Consider the following 23,677-nt stretch of genomic DNA (forward strand, 5'->3'; position numbering starts at 1 on the left):
AGCTTATTTTCGCATAGTTTATTTTTTGTCGGAAATCAAACGTCATTACTAAATATATTATTGAGTCGTGTGTCATCACGTGGGAACATACATAAATTCCGATGCTTAAAATGGATGCATTTCCTTTTTATTTTGATTCCCCCAAACAGTCGATTTTGTTTTACCCCATGAACAATACTTTCATTGCTTAAATCAATTCAGCTTGGTACGCCTTTGAAGAAAATGTATGTTATAGCGACTCCAATGTGCAAAATGTTACATTTAAATTTTGTTAAAGTTGTCGCTTCTATATTAAATTACAGGGGATGGTCACTCTCTAACACTGAGGTTCATTACATGTATGCTGAGGCACGAACGAAAACTCTGCTAGGAGAATGGGGGATTGTAATTAGTGAATTGTAACCTTAGAACATCGGATGGTTCCAATTTTTTACCGCAAAGTTCGTTACACGCTGCGAGCTCGGGAAGCAGAGGTCAAGGTAGAGTAAACAAAGTTGAAGGTAACGCATGCGCAATTAATTTCCTTCTATATTACATATAAAATAGTTGAAGTTCGATATCAATTTTTACCATGATCAAGCGCATACCCACTATATCATCATACATCATTGGAAAGATTAATGCATAATCTTTTGAAAAAAATGCATGTCATTAAATTCTATACGCGCAAACTCAAAATATTTACCTTAGAATAGGCAAACCGGTTTTGACAGCTGTGCAGACAACCATTTTGGGCTCAAATAGTATGACCTACTTTCGAAGCCGGGAACCATCAACACAAAAAGTAGAGCACAAAAATGGCTTATTTTCTTATTGCTTACAAATATACCTTCAAGTTGATACCAAAACCAACCATTTGCAATGTATTTTACAAATCCGAGGCAGCATGCACTCAACAATGTGTGCTAAGTATCAAACTGACTGCATGTAACCCTAAAAACAGGAGTTCCGGTTTGGGGTTATGTGACCTTTAAGAGAACCCAACCCCTTCAAATTTAAATTAAAGGCACTTTTCCCACAGGTATAATCTGTTTTGAGAAAGATCACAAAGTTCCGGTACAATGACACACAGATTAATTCATAAAAGTTGCCGTTGAAAGCGCCATGCGTAACAGCGTTTCGCGTCAAGAATTAAGGTAGAAAAGCCAAACTCGGTTACATCATACATGCAGCACTTAGACTCCATACAAGGCATGTCTTTCGATTCTAATAGGCAAAGCTTATCTTACATATGGCTTAATAAGTGAAAAAAATCATCAATGGCAATATTTGTGCATCAAAGCAGGTTTTGAACTGGATTCGAACAAACTTTTTATATTTTTTTTGCACATTTTAGGTAAAATCCATGTAGAAGCAGCAATGCTGATGTCATTTGACCCAACAAAAGGGCTCGCTTGCATGGAAAAACAACACACTTGGCTTCCTGACTAAAAAAAGTCATCGTCAGACATGAGCTTTAAGTCTTTTGTCACACCTGGACCTATGATTCCTCGGCTCGAGTTCCGTCTAGGGCAGGCTCCGGAAAGTGTCAGTCTGGCCCGGGTGCTCAATTCCGTGTAATCTGAGAAAACAAAAAAGGTTTTTTGTGCGCATTTGCCCATTACGGTGCCAACTAATGTAAGTTAGATACAATTAGAGTAAGCTTTCAATAGTCTTTCTCGCTTTATTTGCTGCAAATGGTTAATTCACCACGCCGGCATCACATTGTCGGGCACACCGGCAAAGTTATCGCCACAAAGTTTGGTTTCAGAGCTGCAGTCAATGTAAAACACACAAATTTCCTAATTTTGGTGACAAAAGTGTGCCAGGATATCAAAGAAATCATTTTACAATAGATTTAATTGAAAATAACGGCGTACTAACCTGCAAAGACACCGATCCTCTCGACACGACTGGGCGAGTGTTGAGGGCCGTCTCCGAATCAGTCACACTGTACAGTTTTTGATGGCCTGTCACTTCAGCCGGACTTGTAAACCAATTGGACGACAGTTCAGGCAGAGCTATAGACCCATTTCGACACCGCCTACAAATGCACACTTAGGTTTACGCATAATATTAAGGTCACTTAAATACAGATTCCCTGGTGTTTTTCATGCAGGGTCTATCGCAACAACATTCTTCCAGGAAAGAAAGCATAATATTATTATCATTTTTGTGTTTTCAGCTGAATACTTGATTTTACTTGAACTCAGCGAGATATCCAAACAGGTAAAATAAGGCAAAGTAGTGTTATTCTGAGTAGATCTGCCTGAATGGGTTGAAGGCGAAGGCGGATAGAAGTGTAGGTCCAAAATTGGCGGGCATTTTTAACAGAAAAAGGCTCAAAAAGTAAACAATAATAATAAATACAGATGAAATAAAGACATGCATTAGGTTCATTATTGAGATTGATGCAAATTAATGTCAAAATGGCACTGAAAAACAATACCGGGTGTTTAAGTAGTCTTAGAATATGTCTCCGGAACAGGTTTCGGTGTGATTTTCCAGCATTTACCCCCCTTATGACCCCAAGTGCAACAGCCCAATTGCAAACAGCCCTTATTTGGGTCAAAATGACATCTGGCAGTTATGTTTTGCAATACAGAGAGTTTTTGATGGTCAAATGTCAAAATTCTGGCAGACGACTAACTTGGTCGGATGTGCTTAAAGGTAACGCATGCGCAATTAATTTCCTTCTATATTACATATAAAATAGTTGAAGTTCGATATCAATTTTTACCATGATCAAGCGCATACCCACTATATCATCATACATCATTGGAAAGATTAATGCATAATCTTTTGAAAAAAATGCATGTCATTAAATTCTATACGCGCAAACTCAAAATATTTACCTTAGAATAGGCAAACCGGTTTTGACAGCTGTGCAGACAACCATTTTGGGCTCAAATAGTATGACCTACTTTCGAAGCCGGGAACCATCAACACAAAAAGTAGAGCACAAAAATGGCTTATTTTCTTATTGCTTACAAATATACCTTCAAGTTGATACCAAAACCAACCATTTGCAATGTATTTTACAAATCCGAGGCAGCATGCACTCAACAATGTGTGCTAAGTATCAAACTGACTGCATGTAACCCTAAAAACAGGAGTTCCGGTTTGGGGTTATGTGACCTGAAAATGTCGATCAGGAGACTTACTGTAAAAGCGTCGAGTTGTTTTGACGCAGGTTACCAAATTGGAAAACACTTCAAGAGTTCATACGAGTATATGTTTCAGACTAAGGCATCCAAGGTTCTTAAATCGTTCTACGATACGGAGGAAGGAAAAACGTTTGTAGATAGTTGTGTGTCGGAATCCGAAAAATGTTATCCGGGTATCATGCAAGAAATTCGCGGTGTTTCGGAAGGAAGTGGTCTTCCTTTGGAGAATTTCTTGCTTCATTCAGTTTCGTCGGAAATATGGCTGCATTACAGACCTGAAGGACCTTTAGAAGGTGTATTGGTAATTTACTAAAATAGATTCAGACATTTCAATTGGATCTTGCCTTTTGTAGTCTTATTTATAAGACTTGCAAAGAATTTAGAGATACTTTTTATATGGGCTAAATTCTTTGGAACGTCTTATCGGCCAAGGACCAATTATGTGGTGGAAACCAGAAAGTTTAAATTTTCATCAATATGCTTAAAATTGCAAAATAACATTACCAACTTATAAAGTTTTAGTTCGGAAGTCCATCTTTAAGTCAACAATCCTTGAATTGAAGTTAGAAAGGCAATAATTCTTGAGATAAATGTCTTCTTAAATCGCAACACAAATACTAACCTCACGCCATGTTTTGAAACAGATTTCAATGTCAACCAATCAGAAAAATGCGCATTGTCGACACTACAGTGTAACGTTTACGCGTAGTTTGTCTATAATATAAATTTCATATTAGTAATTCATCAGCGTGTGAATTCGGAAAGAATATGGGCACGTTTTTTACTTGGAACATGTGACAAATAGTTATAAAATTATATGTTATTCCACAAAACTGAAATGATAATAAATTTCATCGTTTCTACGTTTCTTAGTCTTACATTCTACGTTACATAGGATGGTATACTGTACGATCTGTATCACTATTATTTATGTACCGTATACAAATAAAAGATGTTATTATTTCAGAACTTGCAAATTTTTAATTGTCACTTTAGAAAAAAAACAATGCTCAATTAATTCAGAAAAGTATAATAACATCGCTTTACTATATAACGCTCTACGCTCTCAACAGACGAACGCAAACTGTGTTTTCCGCCGTTTATTCTTCCCATTTAAACCCGATGGTTTAGATTGATGCTGCGTTCTCCATAAATAGATACACACTGGGCGAATCGAAAGAAATTGAAAATTTGAATAGTGGTTCTATTTAAATTGCTCAGGCGTGCAAAATTCAAAGTGTTATTACATAATTCTTAGGGAACAATATCGAGAAATGAATTATCTACACAGGTATGTAAATTTTATTGCGATTCGTTGATATTAACTGTCTGATATGGGGGCTTGAATGTTGCGCAAAAATATATAGACAAAGAAGAAAAACTTTCCACCATTGTTTTGGTCTTTCTCCCGTTGTACGCTCCAAATATTACCCATATAAAAAGTAGCTTAATATTTGAGAGCGTCAACAAGTTGGACTATTGCTTTTTGATGCAAGCATTAAAAGCAATTTTCTCACTTTTGACTTCTGCAAATTCTCTACCTTGCATCATTTTGATCTGAATGAATATGTTGAAGCAGGGGTTTTTTTTACTAAGAAAGTGACGCCGATATTCGGCGTCTTCCCCTACCAGAATTTTTCCCCTTAAAATACAATTTCCCCACCAAAAATATCATTTTTCACCAAAATATAATATTTTCTCTCAAATAAATGTTTATTTTTCCTTGGGGCATTCGACAATTATCCAATTTGCACCATGTACAACGAATTCGCTCTCTCTCTCTCCAGACGAACACACAACATCTGGGAATCCCAGTTATTCTAAATATAGCTCTTAAATAACGTCATGTAAACTGGGCAACTAATCGTAATAATCATGTGACTATTTTACTGGATACCGGTCTTTCGCGAGAAGGGTGTTTCGTCAATTAATTACCGGAAACCAGTTGAATTTTCATCCGGGCTATGTGCAAGCCGAGGTATAAACGTGAAAACAGAAAAAAATGTCTCACAATTAGCGTTCTTACACAAACAAAATAAAACATTCGAACTCAAAAGATACTGAACGCATCGAGGCATTTTTTAAGAAAGAATCATCGAAAACCGTTATAACCCAGCAGGATTCCGAGGTAATCAACATCGAACATTGTGTCAAATAATGATGAGAAATTGGGTGAAATATTTGGGTTTTCTTTATGTACGAAATATTGACAAGTATATCAGTAGCGAGTATGCATTAACAACAAAGGGGTTACAATGCTGTTGACACAAGCCTTAGGCTGTATTTGCATTATTTATTATTTGTACCACAACGCTCATTAACGTGTGCATACTTGAATAGTGACTTCTCCAGATTGTAATTCAGCCAATTAGAAATAAAGACACATAGAACACTGACCAATGGGATTCATAACTGAGTTTCACGGGCCAGATGTTAGAGGGAAACAAGACAGTTAGCGTTTAGACTTGGAGGTGTACGGATCGAGAAAGATACGATCATGTAGCTATCAGACTGTATTTGTAAAACCGAAAATATTAAGTATGTTAGACATTAAATTGGACTAGAAACTGATGTATGGTGTTGTTGAATATGTTATCCTTCATTATGCAGAGAAATTAATATTACTAGAGAGGGACGGACTTGTCCCATGCGTGACACGAGAAAATGGTAGTTAATGCAAATCTCGTCATCTTGGCAATTCGCGCATGACGAGATATCGAACGATAGGCTACACACCGGTAATTTAAGAGTAATGAACATTGTTAGTAACTATGTGTTGTCTATGAACTATGAACGATTACGGGACACAGGACGTTAAATGGTGCTCGTGAACCAAGGATTCGAACAAAGAAATACTACCACTTACAATTACGAAGCCATGGAAAACAACGCGAAGAAACTCCGTTTCGGCAACTTCTGTAACCAGTAACAACAACCGTGAGCCGGGAACAACGACATCAGACCGCACACATTCTGCAACTTCCGGTGAGTGACTGTTTTATTTCCTAACGCTTGTATCAAAATGGCAAATCAAATAATCCCTGAATTATTCCAAAATTTAAATGAACAAATTAAAGATGTTAAAACGGCCATAAGCACTCAGACTATTTCACAGGTTGTACAATCATTTGATGGAAATTCAAAAGAATTTAAAAATTGGATTAAAAATGTAGAAAAATATGGAACGCTTACCAATTTAGATGAGAATAAATTAAAATTTGTTGCTTACCAATCTAGTAAAGGGCTTGTTAGTGATTACATACATCGTTTTTTGACTGATGATCCGACAGGGACATGGACTGATTTAAAGGAACAGCTTAAATTAAGATTTGCAGAAATTCAAGACCCACAATACGCTTTCTCATTATTAAAGACGACTAAACAAAAGACCGACGAAAATGTTCAAATATACGCTGAGCGACTTTTATCTCTTGCGACGGATGCATACGAAAATATTGAAGGAAATTTAGAATATAAAGAAAAACAGTTAGTAGAAATTTTTATTGACGGATTATCGCACGATTATTTGAGACTTAAATTAATGCGCGAAAATCATGCAACGTTATCAAATGCTTTAAAAAGCGCTATACATGAGCAAAGTGTCAGAGCTAGGTTTGAGTTACGATCACAAATAAATGGACTTGATAACATTACGACCGATAATATTCAGACAGGTATCGATTATATTAGGTCATCTATTGTTTGCACATATTGTAAGAAACACGGTCATTCTATTGAAATCTGTCGCCGTAGGCAACGCGAGATAAGTGCATATACGGTAGGGCGGAACGGCCATACGATAAATCAAAACGATAAAAGGCGCAAGAAAGAATATGACAAAAATTGGAAAGATAAAATTGATTGTTGGAATTGTGGTAAATTAGGACACTTTAGTAGAGAATGTACTCAAAGAAAAACGTACATTAATCGAAAAAACTAGGAAATTCTTACCAAAAAGGGGTCTATGGTAAGAATGAAAAAGTCGAGACATATAATATCGCTTTGTGTGGTAGTCCAAATTCTTGTGTTATTTCAACAGGTGGTTATCAATTTAGGAGCTTGGTAGACTCGGGCGCTCAAGTCAGCATCGTGAGTAAACGTACTTATGATATGTTAAAACAAAAACCCGCACTGATATTTCAAAAAGTAAATCTAAAGTCGGTAAATGGAAATTCATTACATGTCCACGGAAGTGTAAAATTGAGATTCAAAATAGGGAGCATATATAAAGAGCACATGTTTTTTGTAGTAAGTAACGTTAATAGAAATGTTATTTTAGGAAGAGACTTTTTACAAGATAATGGTGTCCGTTTATACTTTGATTTAGGATGTTTGAGGATTGATAACTGTTATGTACCTCTAGAAGAAGATGTACATCTTTCAACGATAGCGAGATTAACTAGGCATACTGTGTTAAAACCACAAACTGCATATAGACTCTTTGCTCAAGCTAAAAGAAACTGCATACGTTCAAATACGAATTATGAATTCAATGGAATAAGCAATTCTTTCTTTGATAATGAACCCGGTTTAACAATTGTTAATTCAGTCGTCAAGACAACGCGTGATAGACAATTTCCCATTTTAATTATAAACAATACGCACAAAACAATAAGGCTTAGACGACACTGTGCCATAGGGCGAATAAAATCGGTAAATGATAATGAAATATGCTCAGTACAAGAAGTTATTAAAAATAATCAGCCGAAATCAGGTTTATCTAAAGATGAAATCTTATCAGATTTACGTGTAGATGAAAATCAAAAAGAAAATATTCTACCGATACTCTTAAAACACAGAACTCTCTTCGCAAGAAATAATTTAGAATTAACACAAACTTCAGCAATAGAATTTACCATAGACACAGGGGATCATCCACCCATTAAATTAAGGCCGTATCGAACACCATTAAACAATAAGGTATTCATAGATAAAGCCATCGACGAAATGCTAGACGCAAACATAATAAGTCCGTCAAGAAGTCCGTGGAGCTTCCCTATTGTTTTAGTAGATAAAAAGAAAAATAACCATGACTCAAACAAAGATAATAAAGACGAGAAAAGGTTTTGTGTTGATTTTAGACAATTAAACAAAATTACAAAACCAATTGCCTATCCATTACCATTAATAGATGATATATTGGCGTTATTAGGTAAAAGTAAATATTTCACCAGTTTAGATTTGATATCGGGATATTGGCAAATACCTATAAAGGAAGAGGACAGAGAAAAAACGGCTTTCGCTTCGGGATTCAGGGGTCTATTTCAATTTAATGTTATGCCCTTCGGTGCCTCCTCCGCCGGTGCTATATTTCAAGAATTGGCTAATAAAGTACTCAAAGGTTGTGAGGGCTTCGCTGTGGCGTATCTAGACGATATTTTAATATTTTCACCTGACTTGCAATCTCATTTATCACACGTAGATACAGTACTACAGAGTCTCAGTAAACATAACCTAAAGCTAAAACTATCAAAATGTCAATTCTTACAAAGAGAGACTAGATACCTAGGCTTCATCATAGATCAAAATGGTATAAGGCCGGATCCGTTAAAAGTAGAAGCGATCCGACAATTCCCCAGGCCAAAGTGCGTGCGCGATGTACGATCCATCTTAGGTGCTGCAGGATTTTATAGGAGATTCTGTCCGTCGTATTCAGAAGTAGTCGAGCCACTTATTAATCTCACGAGAAAGAATGTCCCATTTAAATGGTCAAAACAATGCGAAGATAGTTTCCTACAATTAAAAGACTCGTTTACGCAAATCCCTTATCTTTCATACCCTGATCCAAAAAAAGGTTATATTCTGTATACGGATGCATCTGATAAATGCGTCGGAGCCTGTTTGACTCAAAAATGCGACAGTAACGAGACTGGGGATTATGTGGGCGAAAAGCCGATATTTTTCATATCGCACAGATTAAGCCCCACACAATGCAAATATAGTACCATTGAAAAAGAATGTTACAGCATATTTTACAGTCTAAGTAAATTGCACCATTATTTACACAATGCTGAATTTGTTATAAAGAGTGATCACAAGCCGCTTAAGTATTTATTGGAAAGTCCGATGCAGAACAAGAAAATACAATTATGGGCCTTAAGTATAGCGGGTTACAACTGCAAAATTGAATATATACCGGGAAAAAAGAATATTATTGCTGACTTTCTAAGCCGACCTCCAAAAACCAAAATAAAGAATAATCAATGCGATCAAACAGAACTAGAATTAGATATTAACGATAAACATTTTACGATCAATTCGCAAATAAATAAACAAGACCAAACAAGCGAAATTAACGTAATCGACTCTACAAACATTGACCACAAGCAAATAATTGATAATATTATTACCCCGCAGCCAATCCCAGTCGACGACACAGCGCCGAACAATAATATATCAGGGCTTAATATGCAAATAGAACAAGAAAAAGACCCTCATATATCTGAGATTAAAGCGAGATTAAGATTAGGGAAACAGAACAAGAGTGAAGATGATAGATATTTAACGGTTGATGACATACTGTACTACATATCAAACGTAGATGAGGAACCTACTCTCAGGCTTTTTGTACCTAAACACCTGACTGATTCAGTTGTCAAGCAATACCATGATGAAAACGGACATCCTGGGTCTCAAAGGCTTTTCCAGACGCTAAAAGAGAAATATTACTGGCCTAAAATGTTCAAAGAATTGAATGATTATGTATCTAAGTGCATTATATGTCAAAGTAGAAACTTAAAAGCAATCAAAGCTCCCATATCGTCGGATACCTCAATACCGCCCTTTCCGTTTTCAGTTGTTTCCATAGATATATGCGGTCCATATCCGAAAACGCTTTCCGGAAATAGATATATAATATGTTTCGTAGATCAATTCTCAGGATACATAGAAGCTTTCGCTTCGCCTGATAAGTCGTCTGATAGCGTAATACACCTGTTAATGAACGAGATTTATTGCCGTCATAGTTGTCCTATAAGAATTATAACTGATAACGGAAAAGAATTCACAAGCACAGCTTTCACGGAAACATTAAAATCAATGAACATTGACCACGTAAAGACGACAATATATCATCCCGCGTCTAATGGCATGAACGAGCGTTCACATGGGACTATGAACAATATACTATCAAAACGGGTTCAAGAAAATGTACAACAATGGGACGTACATTTAAACATGTCTTTAGCGGCAATGAGATTTTGTACATCCGAGACTTCGAAGCACACACCGTTCTTCTTACTTTTTAATAGAGACCCTATTCTTCCAATAGACAACTTGTTAAAGCCTAGACGTAAATATCACGGTGAAGATTATCATAAAATAATATTAGAAGAACAACACAAATCATTTAAAAAGGTATGTGCCCAAATTCAAAAATCGAAACGTAGACAAGCTGATTATGCGAATAAAAATACGAAAGATATTAAGTTCGAAATCAATGACCCCGTTTACTACAAAAACTTTCAACGTACGAATAAATTAGACAGTAAATGGAGGCCATATTATCGTATAATCGAACAAAAGTCGCCGTTAACATACGTAATAAAGAATCAGTTAGACAACTCAACTATTAAAGTTCACGCTGATCAAATAAGGCACGCAAATATCGATGAATGGCCAATGATAGATAAACCACTAGCGCGCCCGATTAGAAAAGCAAATTTAGCCTTTGCGGACGACACATTATCTTCTGATAGCGATTCAAATAACTCAGTACATGGGTTACCTGTAATTACGCAACAGACCCGACAGATTAGAGATAATACGGACAACGAGGAAAATATTCCACTTGCGGAACTGCAAAAACATTTGAGAAACAAACAATTAGCGGATATACAGTCAAGCTCCAGTGAATCAGATACGATGCATTACAATAACGGTAATACACAAAACTCACCTGTACGTAGGTTTGAAAATGATTCTTCAGATGATCAGATGCAAATTGACGCGGTCGCGTTAAAACACAAAAAACGAAAATTGGCAAAAAAGACTTCACGTTCAAATAACGCAATGAAGAAAGCAATTTTCACGTGCCTTCAGACAATGGCTGAACACATGTAAATGGATGGACTACAAAATAAAGCGAGATAGATGTCGAGACTTAAAGACCCCAAAAATTTTGTATATAGAGAAATATGTTTTGAATGTATATGTAGTATATATGTAAAAAAAGGATTATAGAGGACGGTATCGTCCGATTTTGATAATGTATCGTCATTAGCATTGATTCACGGGTTTAGAATGAAATGAAAATGTCATATTTAAGTCAACGGGTGATATAATAGATATATTTCAGTAATATGTAACAAACAGAATCGTGACTCGCAAAATGCACATAAACCATTAGTAGGTACATTAAGTGAGAAAGAGCGACATTCCGATACGTTTTCCAGGTGTGAATACAAATTGGCTTGTCAAATTAAATGGAGACCCGCGAATACCGAAGGCGTACAATACGTAGGGATGGTCTGTCATCTGTCTATGAACGCCAAGATACACACGTTTGACGCCCATTACTTGATGACAGGCGTGGGTCACGAATTAGACGAGTACGTAACGAAACTGGTATAAATAACCCTCAAATAGGCGGACTCACTAAGTACGTTCGATTACATGACAAGCTTATGACAACGCACTTGACAACGACATTAACCAACGCTAGCTTATGCCCTACAGCGCTCAAGTAAACAACATTTTAGGCATAAATAACATTTTAATACAGTTTGTAAATATCCTTAAAAGCAAAGCAGTGTACCTTTTATTAGTATAATGTAAAAGATATTATTGCTATGATTCATTACAAATTTGATACTGATCGAATATGTAGTTTATTCTTTTTCGTTTCTTTATAAGAATAACTACATTAAGACAAGGGATTTTGTTTGTAAATTTTTGTTCTCAAGTAAATAAAACATAATAAAGCACAATGCATTTCATTGAATAGACAAACGCGTATAGTTTAAATAAAACATCATAAATTTGCGTCATGAGAATCGCGTTCCTTTAGCACATTAATTTTATTTGGGTATATCTTATAATAGGTGTGAATAGTAATCTGAGTGCTTATATAGCAAATTCCATTAATATGTAAATAAAAGGCCCGTTTATCATTTCATGTAATTGACCCTATAAGATTTGCCAATGCGATACAAGTTAAGGAGAAAAGCAGCGCTCCTGACATCGTTGGCGTGGTTTGCCTGCAGCAACATGCGTTCATAACGCATTTGAGATCGTGATCAGATCTTAACACCCCGACAAAGAAGAATAATATGTCATCGACATACCGATATCTTCGACGACGATGTATCCGTCGAGAATCAGATGACGTAACAGACGACTTCAATTAGGATCCAACATTGTCGACATTGATCCAAATTGTGAACCAGCATCAGTACCATACAACGAGTGGACTGTTAATGGACATTTCACGCGTCGTCGAAAATGATTTTTAAAGATACGATGATATGATATGAAAGGACTTGATGATGAAAATCGCGCGTACGTTGTACATATATTAGGTGAACATTTTATCGTCTATGAACTTATATATATATATATGTGTGTGTTACCTTTATTACATGTACATAAACACTAATTATAATACTGCAGCCATGAATGCAGACATTCTCCAGAACTATATATAATAAACGTTTGAAGTATTCTAAATCGTACAACAGCCGAGGACCAACAGCTTCTCCGACCGACCATCATCGTCTTCATTCGGAAGCCGTCGTTTCAATCGACTGCATGTTACCATCTACAACCAGATGTCAAATACTCTCCAACCGGACGTCTCATCTCTTCACCTAGACGCCACATCGCCTCCAGCAAAGATGTCAAAAATGGACACTATTCGTATTGGATTTCCCAAACCAGTGACGCATTCCACTTCATTGTGATTGACATTGACTATTTAAATATTCCGACGTTTTATTATTTCAGCAGAAACATTCGCTAAAAATTTCATTAACAATATGCAGATTTTCATCATATAATATGTTTTAGTCACTAATGTTTTCATGTTTGCGTGTTTGATTTTCTACATCGTATGTATTAATATGTTTTCGTTTACTTCCATGCTTACATTCTTAAAGATTTTTCTGTATCCTAAAATACATAAAAATCAAATTGAGAGGATAAGTTGTGTCAAATAATGATGAGAAATTGGGTGAAATATTTGGGTTTTCTTTATGTACGAAATATTGACAAGTATATCAGTAGCGAGTATGCATTAACAACAAAGGGGTTACAATGCTGTTGACACAAGCCTTAGGCTGTATTTGCATTATTTATTATTTGTACCACAACGCTCATTAACGTGTGCATACTTGAATAGTGACTTCTCCAGATTGTAATTCAGCCAATTAGAAATAAAGACACATAGAACACTGACCAATGGGATTCATAACTGAGTTTCACGGGCCAGATGTTAGAGGGAAACAAGACAGTTAGCGTTTAGACTTGGAGGTGTACGGATCGAGAAAGATACGATCATGTAGCTATCAGACTGTATTTGTAAAACCGAAAATATTAAGTATGTTAGACATTAAATTGGACTAGAAACTGATGTATGGTGTTGTTGAATATGTTATCCTTCATTATGCAGAGAAATTAATATTACTAGAGAGGGACGGACTTGTCCCATGCGTGACACGAGAAAATGGTAGTTAATGCAAATCTCGTCATCTTGGCAATTCGCGCATGACGAGATATCGAACGATAGGCTACACACCGGTAATTTAAGAGTAATGAACATTGTTAGTAACTATGTGTTGTCTATGAACTATGAACGATTACGGGACAATTGTGAAAGTGAAAGTAGACAATCGGCAGCTGCCGCTCCTTTCCCTTCCAATACTGTAGCAAATCAAGATCGTCAACCCATTCATCATGAAATTGAAATCACAAAATTGACATCGTCCCCCGGCCCCAGTACAAAAATATAGTTGAAAACATTTCCCATTATTAGATCTACACCTGCAACTTTATTAAGGACTTTGACTTTAATACCTGTTAAATGTGTTTAAGAACAAAAAGGACAGAGACAAGTCTCTTTTGATGAGTTATAGACATTGAAATGAACAGTTTTTATTTTTTCCCTTAATATCTCTCTTTCGCACTCTTTTTTCCCCTTTCACCCAGCGTCCAGCGTCTTCCCCTTTCTCTAAAAAAAAACCCTGGTTGAAGTGACCAAATTTGGCTTTTATTCAACCAGTTGATGCAAGCATGACCAAGATGCTAACTCCGTAATTTTATTTTAATCAAACAAATTGTGTTTTGTGCATGTAATTTCACTTAAGTTTATGAAAAACATATGTGGAGTCGTCGTGGTTATATTGTTGATGGTGTGTAGCCTAAAAGTAATGTTTATATTAGCGAACATGACTTGAAAGTTGGAAAAATGATAATGTCTAGTAAATTGCTGTATTTAAATAAGCAGGTTTAACATATAATGTATATTTTTTCATTATACAGTATTAAATTTGTTGATAAAAACATTGCAGAAAAAGAATCAATATTGCCAATATTCGTTCATATTCGCTTGTTTCGTTCATATTCGCAAATATGAGTCATATACATGTACACATTTTAGACGGACCCTTTGCGAACCCAAACATAGCATTTTAAAATATGCAGAAGCAGGGGTTTTTCTGCCTATTTTGGGAAAAGGAGTCTGACCAAATTGGGAATTTTTTATCGACAAAATTGGTCATTTTGGGAATTTTTGCTTCGATAAAACAGCTCATTTGGAAAAAAAAATTGTGAATTTATCATGCTTAAATAATTCAGTGGTTTAACAAATAAATTTGTTTTTATTTGTTATTGTGTCTTCTTTATATAAACAGATGCAATATTGAGCATGTTCAACGTTAATTCAAGAACTGCAGTTTTGTTTTTCAGTTACAGTTACACTCTGAGATAAGAACTGAACAGTCAAAACCTTATAGCAGATATTTTTGACCAAAACAAACACTGGTTAGTCACACAAGTTATAAGACACTTCATTCTAAAAATAATAAAAATAAATTATTTTATTTTATTTTTTGGAAATTGGGAATTTTTTTTATAATTTCGGTTTGGGATCGGGTCCGTTTGCTTTGGGAGTGCCTCCGTTTTCCGGAGGCGCAGACAGTGCTGAAAAACCCCTGTAAAATAACTCTATTTCAGTATTTTGACCCCTGGAAGTTTCATTTGATCCCTGAAAATGTCAAGCAAGGTGTCATTATTGACTCCTGGTTTGTTAAATTTATTGAAATCCCTTATAGATTACAGTAAAATAGTGGTTAACAACAATAAACATGTATACAGGCTGGACACCGGTTTAAATCTCATGACAATAAAACATATTGAACTTTGAAGGGATCTTTTACAATTCCTGATATGATTATAAGTCCCTTCAATCACCTTGTGTAAACATTCCCCTTGATGGCTTGTGTACATGAAGCTTGATGGTTAAAATTGTGTAGACAGTAAGGGTCTTGAACCCGGGATCTCATTTCATGGCAAGTGCTCTACCAAGTGAGCTTACCGGGTCGCTTACACAGCTCATCACCAATCTTGCTTGAATTCTGTACTGCAACACAGGTTATCTTTAAATTCAATATGGTTTCGAGTGTGTAGTTTCAAATATTGATACAATTTATTGTAAAAAACTGAGTGAGTGTGACATACCGAAAGGAATAATCAATAATGTAAAAGTACATTTGCATGTTTGCAATAAAATAAATCTGAGTTCCGTTTGTCTGGGTTGAACAATTCTGATCGGCACTTATCAGTCTCTGCCAGACATGGCCGGACCGACAGACATGACTGATAAAATATTGCAAGGTCCAATTGACAGGACCGTTTGTCCAGCAGAGGTATCAATTTTCAGGCTTATTCCTGAATTCAGGATTTAAGCCCTCAAGGAAAACTTTTGATATTGATATTAATCAGAGGATTGTTTTGGTTATTTTAAGCATTCTTGTCACAAAATGTCACTCTTAAACACAAATTATTGACCTTAGGCATATTGTTTACAAAGGAAACATAATTTGATGAATCATTAAAACTCTTTTGACTCTGGTCCCCAAATTCTAGGATGATTTTCAGGATTTTAGATTTCGGTAAATTGACACCCCTGTCCAGTCACAAATTGAGAACAAATTTGTTGGTTTGTTTCAGTTTGTTTACATCCTTATAGGTTTTGTTATGTCCCCCAGTCTATACTGGGGGACATATTGTTTTTGCCCTGTCAGTTTGTTGCTTTGTTGGTTTGCACAAACTTTAACATTTGGCCATTACTTTTGCAATATTGAAGATAGCAGCTTGATATTTGGCATGCATGTGTATCTCATGGAGCTGCACAATATCCCCACCGTTTTTTCAAAAAGTGTGGGGATAAAAAGGGTTAAAATGATCATTGTTATTTGCTCAGTCATGATCTTAGCTGTCAATTTCAAGGTTTCAGTTAAGGCGGTCTCTCAATTGTGAAAAAATGAGTAGCAAACTTATTTAAATTGTGCAAAATTGAGTCGCGAACTATTCAAACTTGTGAAAAACTTCCATTCTCTAAGAAGAAAAAGGACCCTGGTCTTGGAACCATGCAAGCCATGAAGTGAAAATGACACTTGATCAAGTACATGTATTTAATATATATGCAAGAGTTCTGTGATAATTGTTTGTTTTATTATTAAAATTGACTTTCAGTTCATTTAATGTTGTATTTGAGAAATTGATGTACATGTATTTGAAAATCTTTGTTTGAGATATTTATAATTTTGTAGGAGGTTATATCTGTTGCTTACATTAAAAATGGTATCCTTATAAAACATGCACACAATAGGCATTTGAGCCCTCTCTGGATTTTATTATCTTTTACTTTTAAGCCAACTTATTTTTTCCACGTTTTGCAATGAATATGGCAAGATAACATCATGTTTAGCTCCATTCAGTAAAATAGTGAGTATAATGCTCAGTATGCATAAGATTTTGTAAGAGTAACATTATTTATTTGTAACCACCAATTCGCAGCGAAAATGAAAACGTTACCAACTTAAACCATTTTCAAGATCTGTAATTCTGTTACAAAGCAAGCTTCTGGTTCATATGAGCCGTGTCATGTGAAAATCGGTCTTTAGCCAGTGTAGTTCAAAACCAACATGCACATTCGCTGATGAGACTACAAAAATTGTGTGCCTTAAAAAGGGAAGGTGTAGCTCCCTTCCAGCCTGCGCGAATACACAGACTGGTCTAAAGCTACGCTGGCTGAAAATGGCTTAAGACCATTTCCGCATGACATGGGTCTTATAATTGACAAAGCAGTAGCAACTTGTCAATTAAAAAATGAGTTGTTGATAATATGAATCCAGCTGTAAATAACTGCACATGTTTGACAAAATGTCTTCAATTGACTTTTGAATAATTGGACAAGAAGCCGTAGACAATTAACAAGGAGGGGCGTATTATGCCTTGCAACTGGTCAGTTTTCTTTTACAGGTGTTTCGGACACGGGGCAACGCTGCACAGACATCCAGGTGAACACGCCCGAGTGTCGAATGATGTCACACAACGAAGACTGGATCAAGGACTTGGCTGGCAAATGTTTTGTTGTTGACGTCACCATAAACAAGAATGACGTCACTCAGGACCTCGATGCGTCTACTGGGAAATTTGATGACGTCAGTACGTCACTTACTGAAATACAACGTACCATTTTTCAGCGAAACGAGCGATTTGTTTCTTACGTCACGCCTGGCGATCTGCCGGGTTTCAATTATGCTATGAATAAGAATTTCGTCATCACGATAAACAGCCAGATGCCTTTGCAGATGAACACGGGAGCGGTTCCAATCATGGTGCTTTTGCGAGTGCTTCTAGCGTGCGATACTATAGGTGAGTTTTGTTGGCGTGAATCTACAGTCTTGAGTAGTACGCTTCGGAAAATCACGTGCATAGCTTTTTAAAATTTTGCTAGGCTACAAACAATTTACAATCAAGTGGCTACTAGGGGGCATTTAGAAATACGGGTTGTTGACACATATAATGTTATATTATATAGTTCGTATTCAAGCCTATATTATCTACCATGGTTTAGAACATAGTAATATACATATGAGCCTTGCTCTGAGAAAAGGGGGTTTAATGCATGTGCATAAAGTGTCGTCCAAAATAAGCAGGACCAATCTGCACAGGCTAATCAGGGACGACACTTTCCGCCTAGACTGGATTTTCGTCAAGAAGAATCTTCCTTTAAACGAAAAATACAATGGAAGCGGAAAGTATCTTCCTTGATTAGCCTGTGCGGACTGCAAAGGCTAATCTAGGACGACACTTTACGCACATGCATTAAACCCCCTTTTCTCAGAGTGCGACTCATATGTATACAGAAAGCATCAGATCAGTATCTGATTGCTTTATTTCGTGTTCTTTACTCTTGTTTCGCCAATAAGCGCTCTCGCTTTGAGTTCTTTAAGTATGACTGCCGGGGTAATATCGTTAAGTTTACTTTATGCTGTGATTATATATAATTCTATGATCACAGAAGATGCTAGAGACGCTTTTTGAGTTTTTGAATGAATTATTATTCGATAATACAAGCGTGTTCTGCTGAATTTTGTGTGTACTATTATTGCGAGAAATCATGTTGTTTTAGATGAGATTGTGGCAGTGATGAAGAACGAGCCAGTGGGAAGTTGTTACGGTATCAACGTCAACATCGCCAGTATCCACACCGACGACATGTGGTCGCTGGAGGTGTACACATTCAAGGTAACGTAGTGACGTCATGTTCGAAGGAAAATCGACCAGGGATTTCAATATAGCTTTTAAAAAACAGGAGTCATTTTCAGTCGTTAAATTTAAATGTCATGGTGTCAAAATACTGAAGTGTTGATATTTTGTTTCTAAATATTTGTAGATTGCTCTACAAATGTTGCATTGTATAACTTTTTGAATATATTGCTCCACTTTAAACAACATTGCGTGTGTTATAAAATTGCAAAATGCTTGCATGACACAGCAGGATTCTGCTTTTACCCTTTGCATGCTTGGAAATTTGTCGTCTGCAAAAATGTCGTCTGCTGAATTTCTAAAATTAGCATTTTCTTCGATTTTTTTCAAACAATACTATCAGAATAGCAAACAGTTTGGATCATGATGAGACGCCACATTCTGTGGCGTCTCATCTGGATCCAAACTGTTTGCAAAGGCCTTTAAAATTCGGTTCCCGCACTGAAAGGGTTAAAAGTCATCTAAATAATTAGATAGTCTTAGTGGCGTATGATAGAAAAAGCTACTAGAAATAAATTAAATTGAGGCAAATAAGCGAATTTCGAAAGTATCCCAACCTTCATCATGTGGTCGCTAGAGGTGTAGGCTCTTAACTGACATAGAAACGCAGTAACGTCTTGACATAATTACGTCATAACTTGCGTTCGTAGAAACAGCTTTACTTAATAACATTTTAAGGTCGCATTGAACGTTAGATATGATGCCCCGAAGATACGATCTTGTTTAGGCAGAGGTGTAGTGTTGGATATCACTCAGATTGATACGGTAGATACGGATGCTGACAGGGTTTTGTTTTTGTCCAATTTGAACAAGTACCCATACTGTGAAAATTGGAAAAAAAATTGGCGTGAAAAACCCTGAAATTGGGAAAATTCATTTCGTGAAATCTTCAGTTTGGGAATTATTGGTCTTTTTTAATAGCTCGGTACTTAATTGCACATACCCATCTTAATATTCTTTTACATGCTTTTTAGATGAAATGTTCAGTTTTCATGCTCATTTTATTTTTTCACTTGCAGATACCTATAATACACGTTGAGAAATTGACGCAACCTTCCTCTCTTTTGGGAGTTTTTCGGACTGCAATTGGGAATTTCATAATTTTTCCTCAATTTGGAAAGTGCCTTTGACAGGTACTCTTTAAAGAAGGAAAAAAAAGTCTGATATTTTGAAACGGCACGATATTTTATACTATGCCAATGCTGACAATCATGGCCGTTTAAAAGAACTCTTTTTATGTATTATCTGTTATTTATTGTTAGCACAATTTCTAAAGTCTCGTATGAACGGATGATAAATATTACTGTAGTCATAAACTGAAGCTGAATGCACAATAATAGCTTAGCATGTAATAGATGAAACAATCCTTTTTTTTAATCTAGAGAACCGTTTTTTTTCTTTTCGATATTGCAACAATGTGTCTAGCCCTTCTGGGTTGTGCATAGACAACGCTCAAGTGAACTGATATCGCCTTATTCCCAGTTTATATTCCATGCCGACAAAATGTGTACATGAACTCAAAAATTAACCCATTAATGCCTAGCGTCCTGAAAAAAGGACATTGCAAACAGCGTAGACCCAGATGAGACACCGCATGATGCGGCGTCTCATCTGGGTCTGCGCTGTTTGCTTAAAGGAATTTCAGTAAGTAATATTCTAAATATAGAAATAAATAAACTAGACATTCCTAATTTTGGAAATAAATTAATCCAATTTAGAAGGATGGGAGAGTCCACTAGGCATAAATGGGTTAATAAACTGTCGCTGATGATTCATAAGCCCTACGTAGTACATTTTTCTATTGAAACGTGAATTCTTTTCCAAACCATGTAAAGCTATGCGTGCGAATAAGTTTTGCTTTATTATTTACTAGATCAATCAATCAAACTTCGATTTTGTGCTGAATTATTCATTGATATTGTTCAGTTGTCATGCTACCGATATACATGCCCCCACCCCCCTCTCCTAGTTTTGAAGCTAAAGTATCAACCGTTAATTATGTACAGTATGGCAAGTAACGCTGAAGGTGTTTACTGCATGGATAGTGATAGTTGATGTATGTTAGTTTGTTAACAAGATATTAGTTTGATGGTTGAATTAAGAATTAAACATATTTGTGCCAGAGATTTAATGGTCATTTTGATTGCTGACTGTATTATGATGAAGTACAAATTGACCCTGTCATTTGAATGAAAATTAAATACAACCATGTTTGCTTTTTTTTTTGCACTAGATTTATTTTGTAAAAATTCCATTAAGCGTTAGAGCGGAAAATTGCGATCATTATGGAAGTTTTATTACTTGCATGGAATACTTCACTGCATTGGCCTTATGCCGTTTTCATATATTGTATACATATACATAGATTGAATTTTAATCGTTGTTATTGTCTTTAGTTCTTTGACTGTAATGAGGCATGACGTTATAAAAGAAATTTGGGTAAATAACGTTGTAACATGAAAAAAACGTCACGATGTGAGGAAAAAGATCTACCCCTGGACGTCCTTTCATGTTAATATATTGACCTAATCTGTGAAATGTATTTGAGCCTCGCCGTGTAAAAAGGGGGTTTAATGCATGCGCGTCAAGTGTCTTCCCAGATCAGCCTGGGCAGTCCGCTAAGGCTAATCAGGGACGGTACTTTCCGCTTTTATTGCATTTGTCGTTTAAAGGAAGACTCTTCTTGACAAAACTTCAGTTAAGGCGGAAAGTGTCGTCCCTGATTAGCCTGTGCAGACTACACAGGCTAATCTGGGACGAAACTTTACGCACATGCATCAAACCCCTATTTCACAGAGCGAGACTTATTTGTATTATTTTGATTACAATAGGATGGATCATCGGTTCTCCTGACCCACTTACCGATGCAGCCAACCGGAAGTCCACACTACGTGCACGCAAACCAGTACAAGTACTTCCAGGGGGGCAAACAAGAGCATTACCAGCACTCAATCGACCGCGCTCGAGTCGCCGAATCACTTCCGCCACCCACGGATATGGCGGGAATCTGTGCTATCCTAGGCGATTCTTCACATCCGGAACATCCCATCTACCGCGTACCCACACTGGCGAGAAGCGCTACTCTGACAACGGCGGTGTTTGACTTCCACCGGAAAGAAATGCACGTGTTCAATGCAAACCCAAAAACTAACAAGCCGCTGTTCGTGGTACCGTTTCTGGAGTAACGTTTAATGAAAACAGAGTCAGGCCTTTACTGATGTAAAAACGGGTCCGTTTTATTCCCAACGCAAAATGGTGAAACAAAAAAATCCTAATTTGAAGAAAAAAAATCCCCTATAACAAAAAATAAATAAAATAAGTGTCTACCGATTATTATTTCTCAATTTTATTTCAATAACATCTAACGAAGAACTATAATTTACATTTTCTTTCTTATTTTGTAAATTATTATATAGAGCTTTATTAAATTAGTTTTTCCGAAATCAGTACACTTTGCGTGGAAAAAAATCCCAATTACAAAATTGCATTTTTCCCAAAATATCCAGGAAAAAGCCTGAGGATCTCATATATATAAAATGAGGTTGTATAATTTGTTCTAATTTGTGCAATTTTGTGGTAAATGTTGTGGTTGTTGCATTTCATATTGCAATCTGTCTTAATTTGAATGTGTTTTCACTAAATGATTGAATGTATTGTCACTAAATGATTGAGTGTATTTTCACTCAATGATTAAATGTATTTTCACTAAATGATTGAGTGTATTTTCACTAAATGAATGAGTGAATTTTCACTAAATGATTGAGCGTATTTTCACTAAATGATTGAGTGTATTTTCACTAAATGATTGAATGTATTTTCACTATATGATTTAATGTATTATCACTAAATGAATAAATGTATTTTAATAAATGATTAAATGTATTTTCAATAAATGATTGAGTGTATTTTCAATGAATGATTGAACTAAGATTTGATATGGTATATACTCAGAAAATTCTACTTTAGTATCCCATCCTAGTCAATGGTTAAAGTTTAAAGAGTTTTGGGTTTTTTGCTTTTTGCTTGTTAATAATTCAAATATTTTTTTATATATTTATATATTTTTTTTTTTACTTCTCAATCAATGCATTCCAAATGTAAATAATTTAATATTATTCGCAGTTCAGGGGAATTTGTTAAGTTGTTCATTCGTAAAGAGTAATAAGGATTGAAATACAGATTAAATATATACACGAGTTGAATGTGAGTTATTTGTGTTTTCATTGTTTTTATTTGTTTTTTTACATAACTGCGCTCACATGTATCCAATGGAGGTAAATGAAGAGCATCTTAATTTCAATTGAAGATCTATGAAAGAGCTCCATTATACAAATTTGATATGATAATGGTGCACTGGTGTTCGGTATATACATGTAAAAATGCATATTGAATTCCTTGGGTATTAACATGTTTTACGGATGAATTAAACAGTAAATTATATATTAAATAGATTGCTTATTTGGCTATTTCTTAGACTGATGTATTACAGAACATACATACACTAGGAATAGTTCTTAAACTTGAAAAGCACATGCAAAGGTGTAGGTAGGAAATGAGTGGACTCAACGCGTTTTATAAAAAAAAATCGAAAACAAGGGAAATTTAATTGAAACAGTATTTATTATGATACTTTCAAATCAAAATGACATGTGAATTACATACAAGATAAGAAAACAAGTAACTTAACTTATATGAATTCTTCTCTGTGACTTATTTGTCCAACTAACGATGGACATGAAACATATGTAACATACTTGGAG

The 23,677-nt window shown here is 35.7% G+C and overlaps 1 protein-coding gene across 1 annotated transcript; it reads left to right on the forward strand.

Moving 5' to 3' along the window:
* The first annotated feature begins 462 nt into the window (after positions 1–462).
* Positions 463–23,119, forward strand: LOC127863540 (uncharacterized). Its single transcript, XM_052403091.1, has 5 exons — positions 463–495; positions 3,119–3,439; positions 17,625–18,020; positions 18,781–18,896; positions 21,749–23,119. Exons 2-5 carry the CDS (start codon positions 3,124–3,126, stop codon positions 22,100–22,102), a joined length of 1,182 nt encoding a protein of 393 aa, XP_052259051.1. The 5' UTR covers positions 463–495; positions 3,119–3,123; the 3' UTR covers positions 22,103–23,119.
* The last annotated feature ends 558 nt before the right edge of the window (positions 23,120–23,677 follow it).

This window comes from Dreissena polymorpha, unplaced genomic scaffold (genome assembly GCF_020536995.1).
Source record: "Dreissena polymorpha isolate Duluth1 unplaced genomic scaffold, UMN_Dpol_1.0 chrUn014, whole genome shotgun sequence".
NCBI lineage: Eukaryota > Metazoa > Mollusca > Bivalvia > Myida > Dreissenidae > Dreissena > Dreissena polymorpha.

Excerpts from the sequence above, each read along its gene's own strand:
- LOC127863540 (XM_052403091.1), top strand. The coding sequence starts at position 3,124 with ATGTCGATCAGGAGACTTACTGTAAAAGCGTCGAGTTGTTTTGACGCA. Across the intron at positions 3,440-17,624 it reads ACCTGAAGGACCTTTAGAAG|GTGTTTCGGACACGGGGCAA; the intron begins GTGTATTGGTAA and ends TTTCTTTTACAG. Across the intron at positions 18,021-18,780 it reads TCTAGCGTGCGATACTATAG|ATGAGATTGTGGCAGTGATG; the intron begins GTGAGTTTTGTT and ends ATGTTGTTTTAG.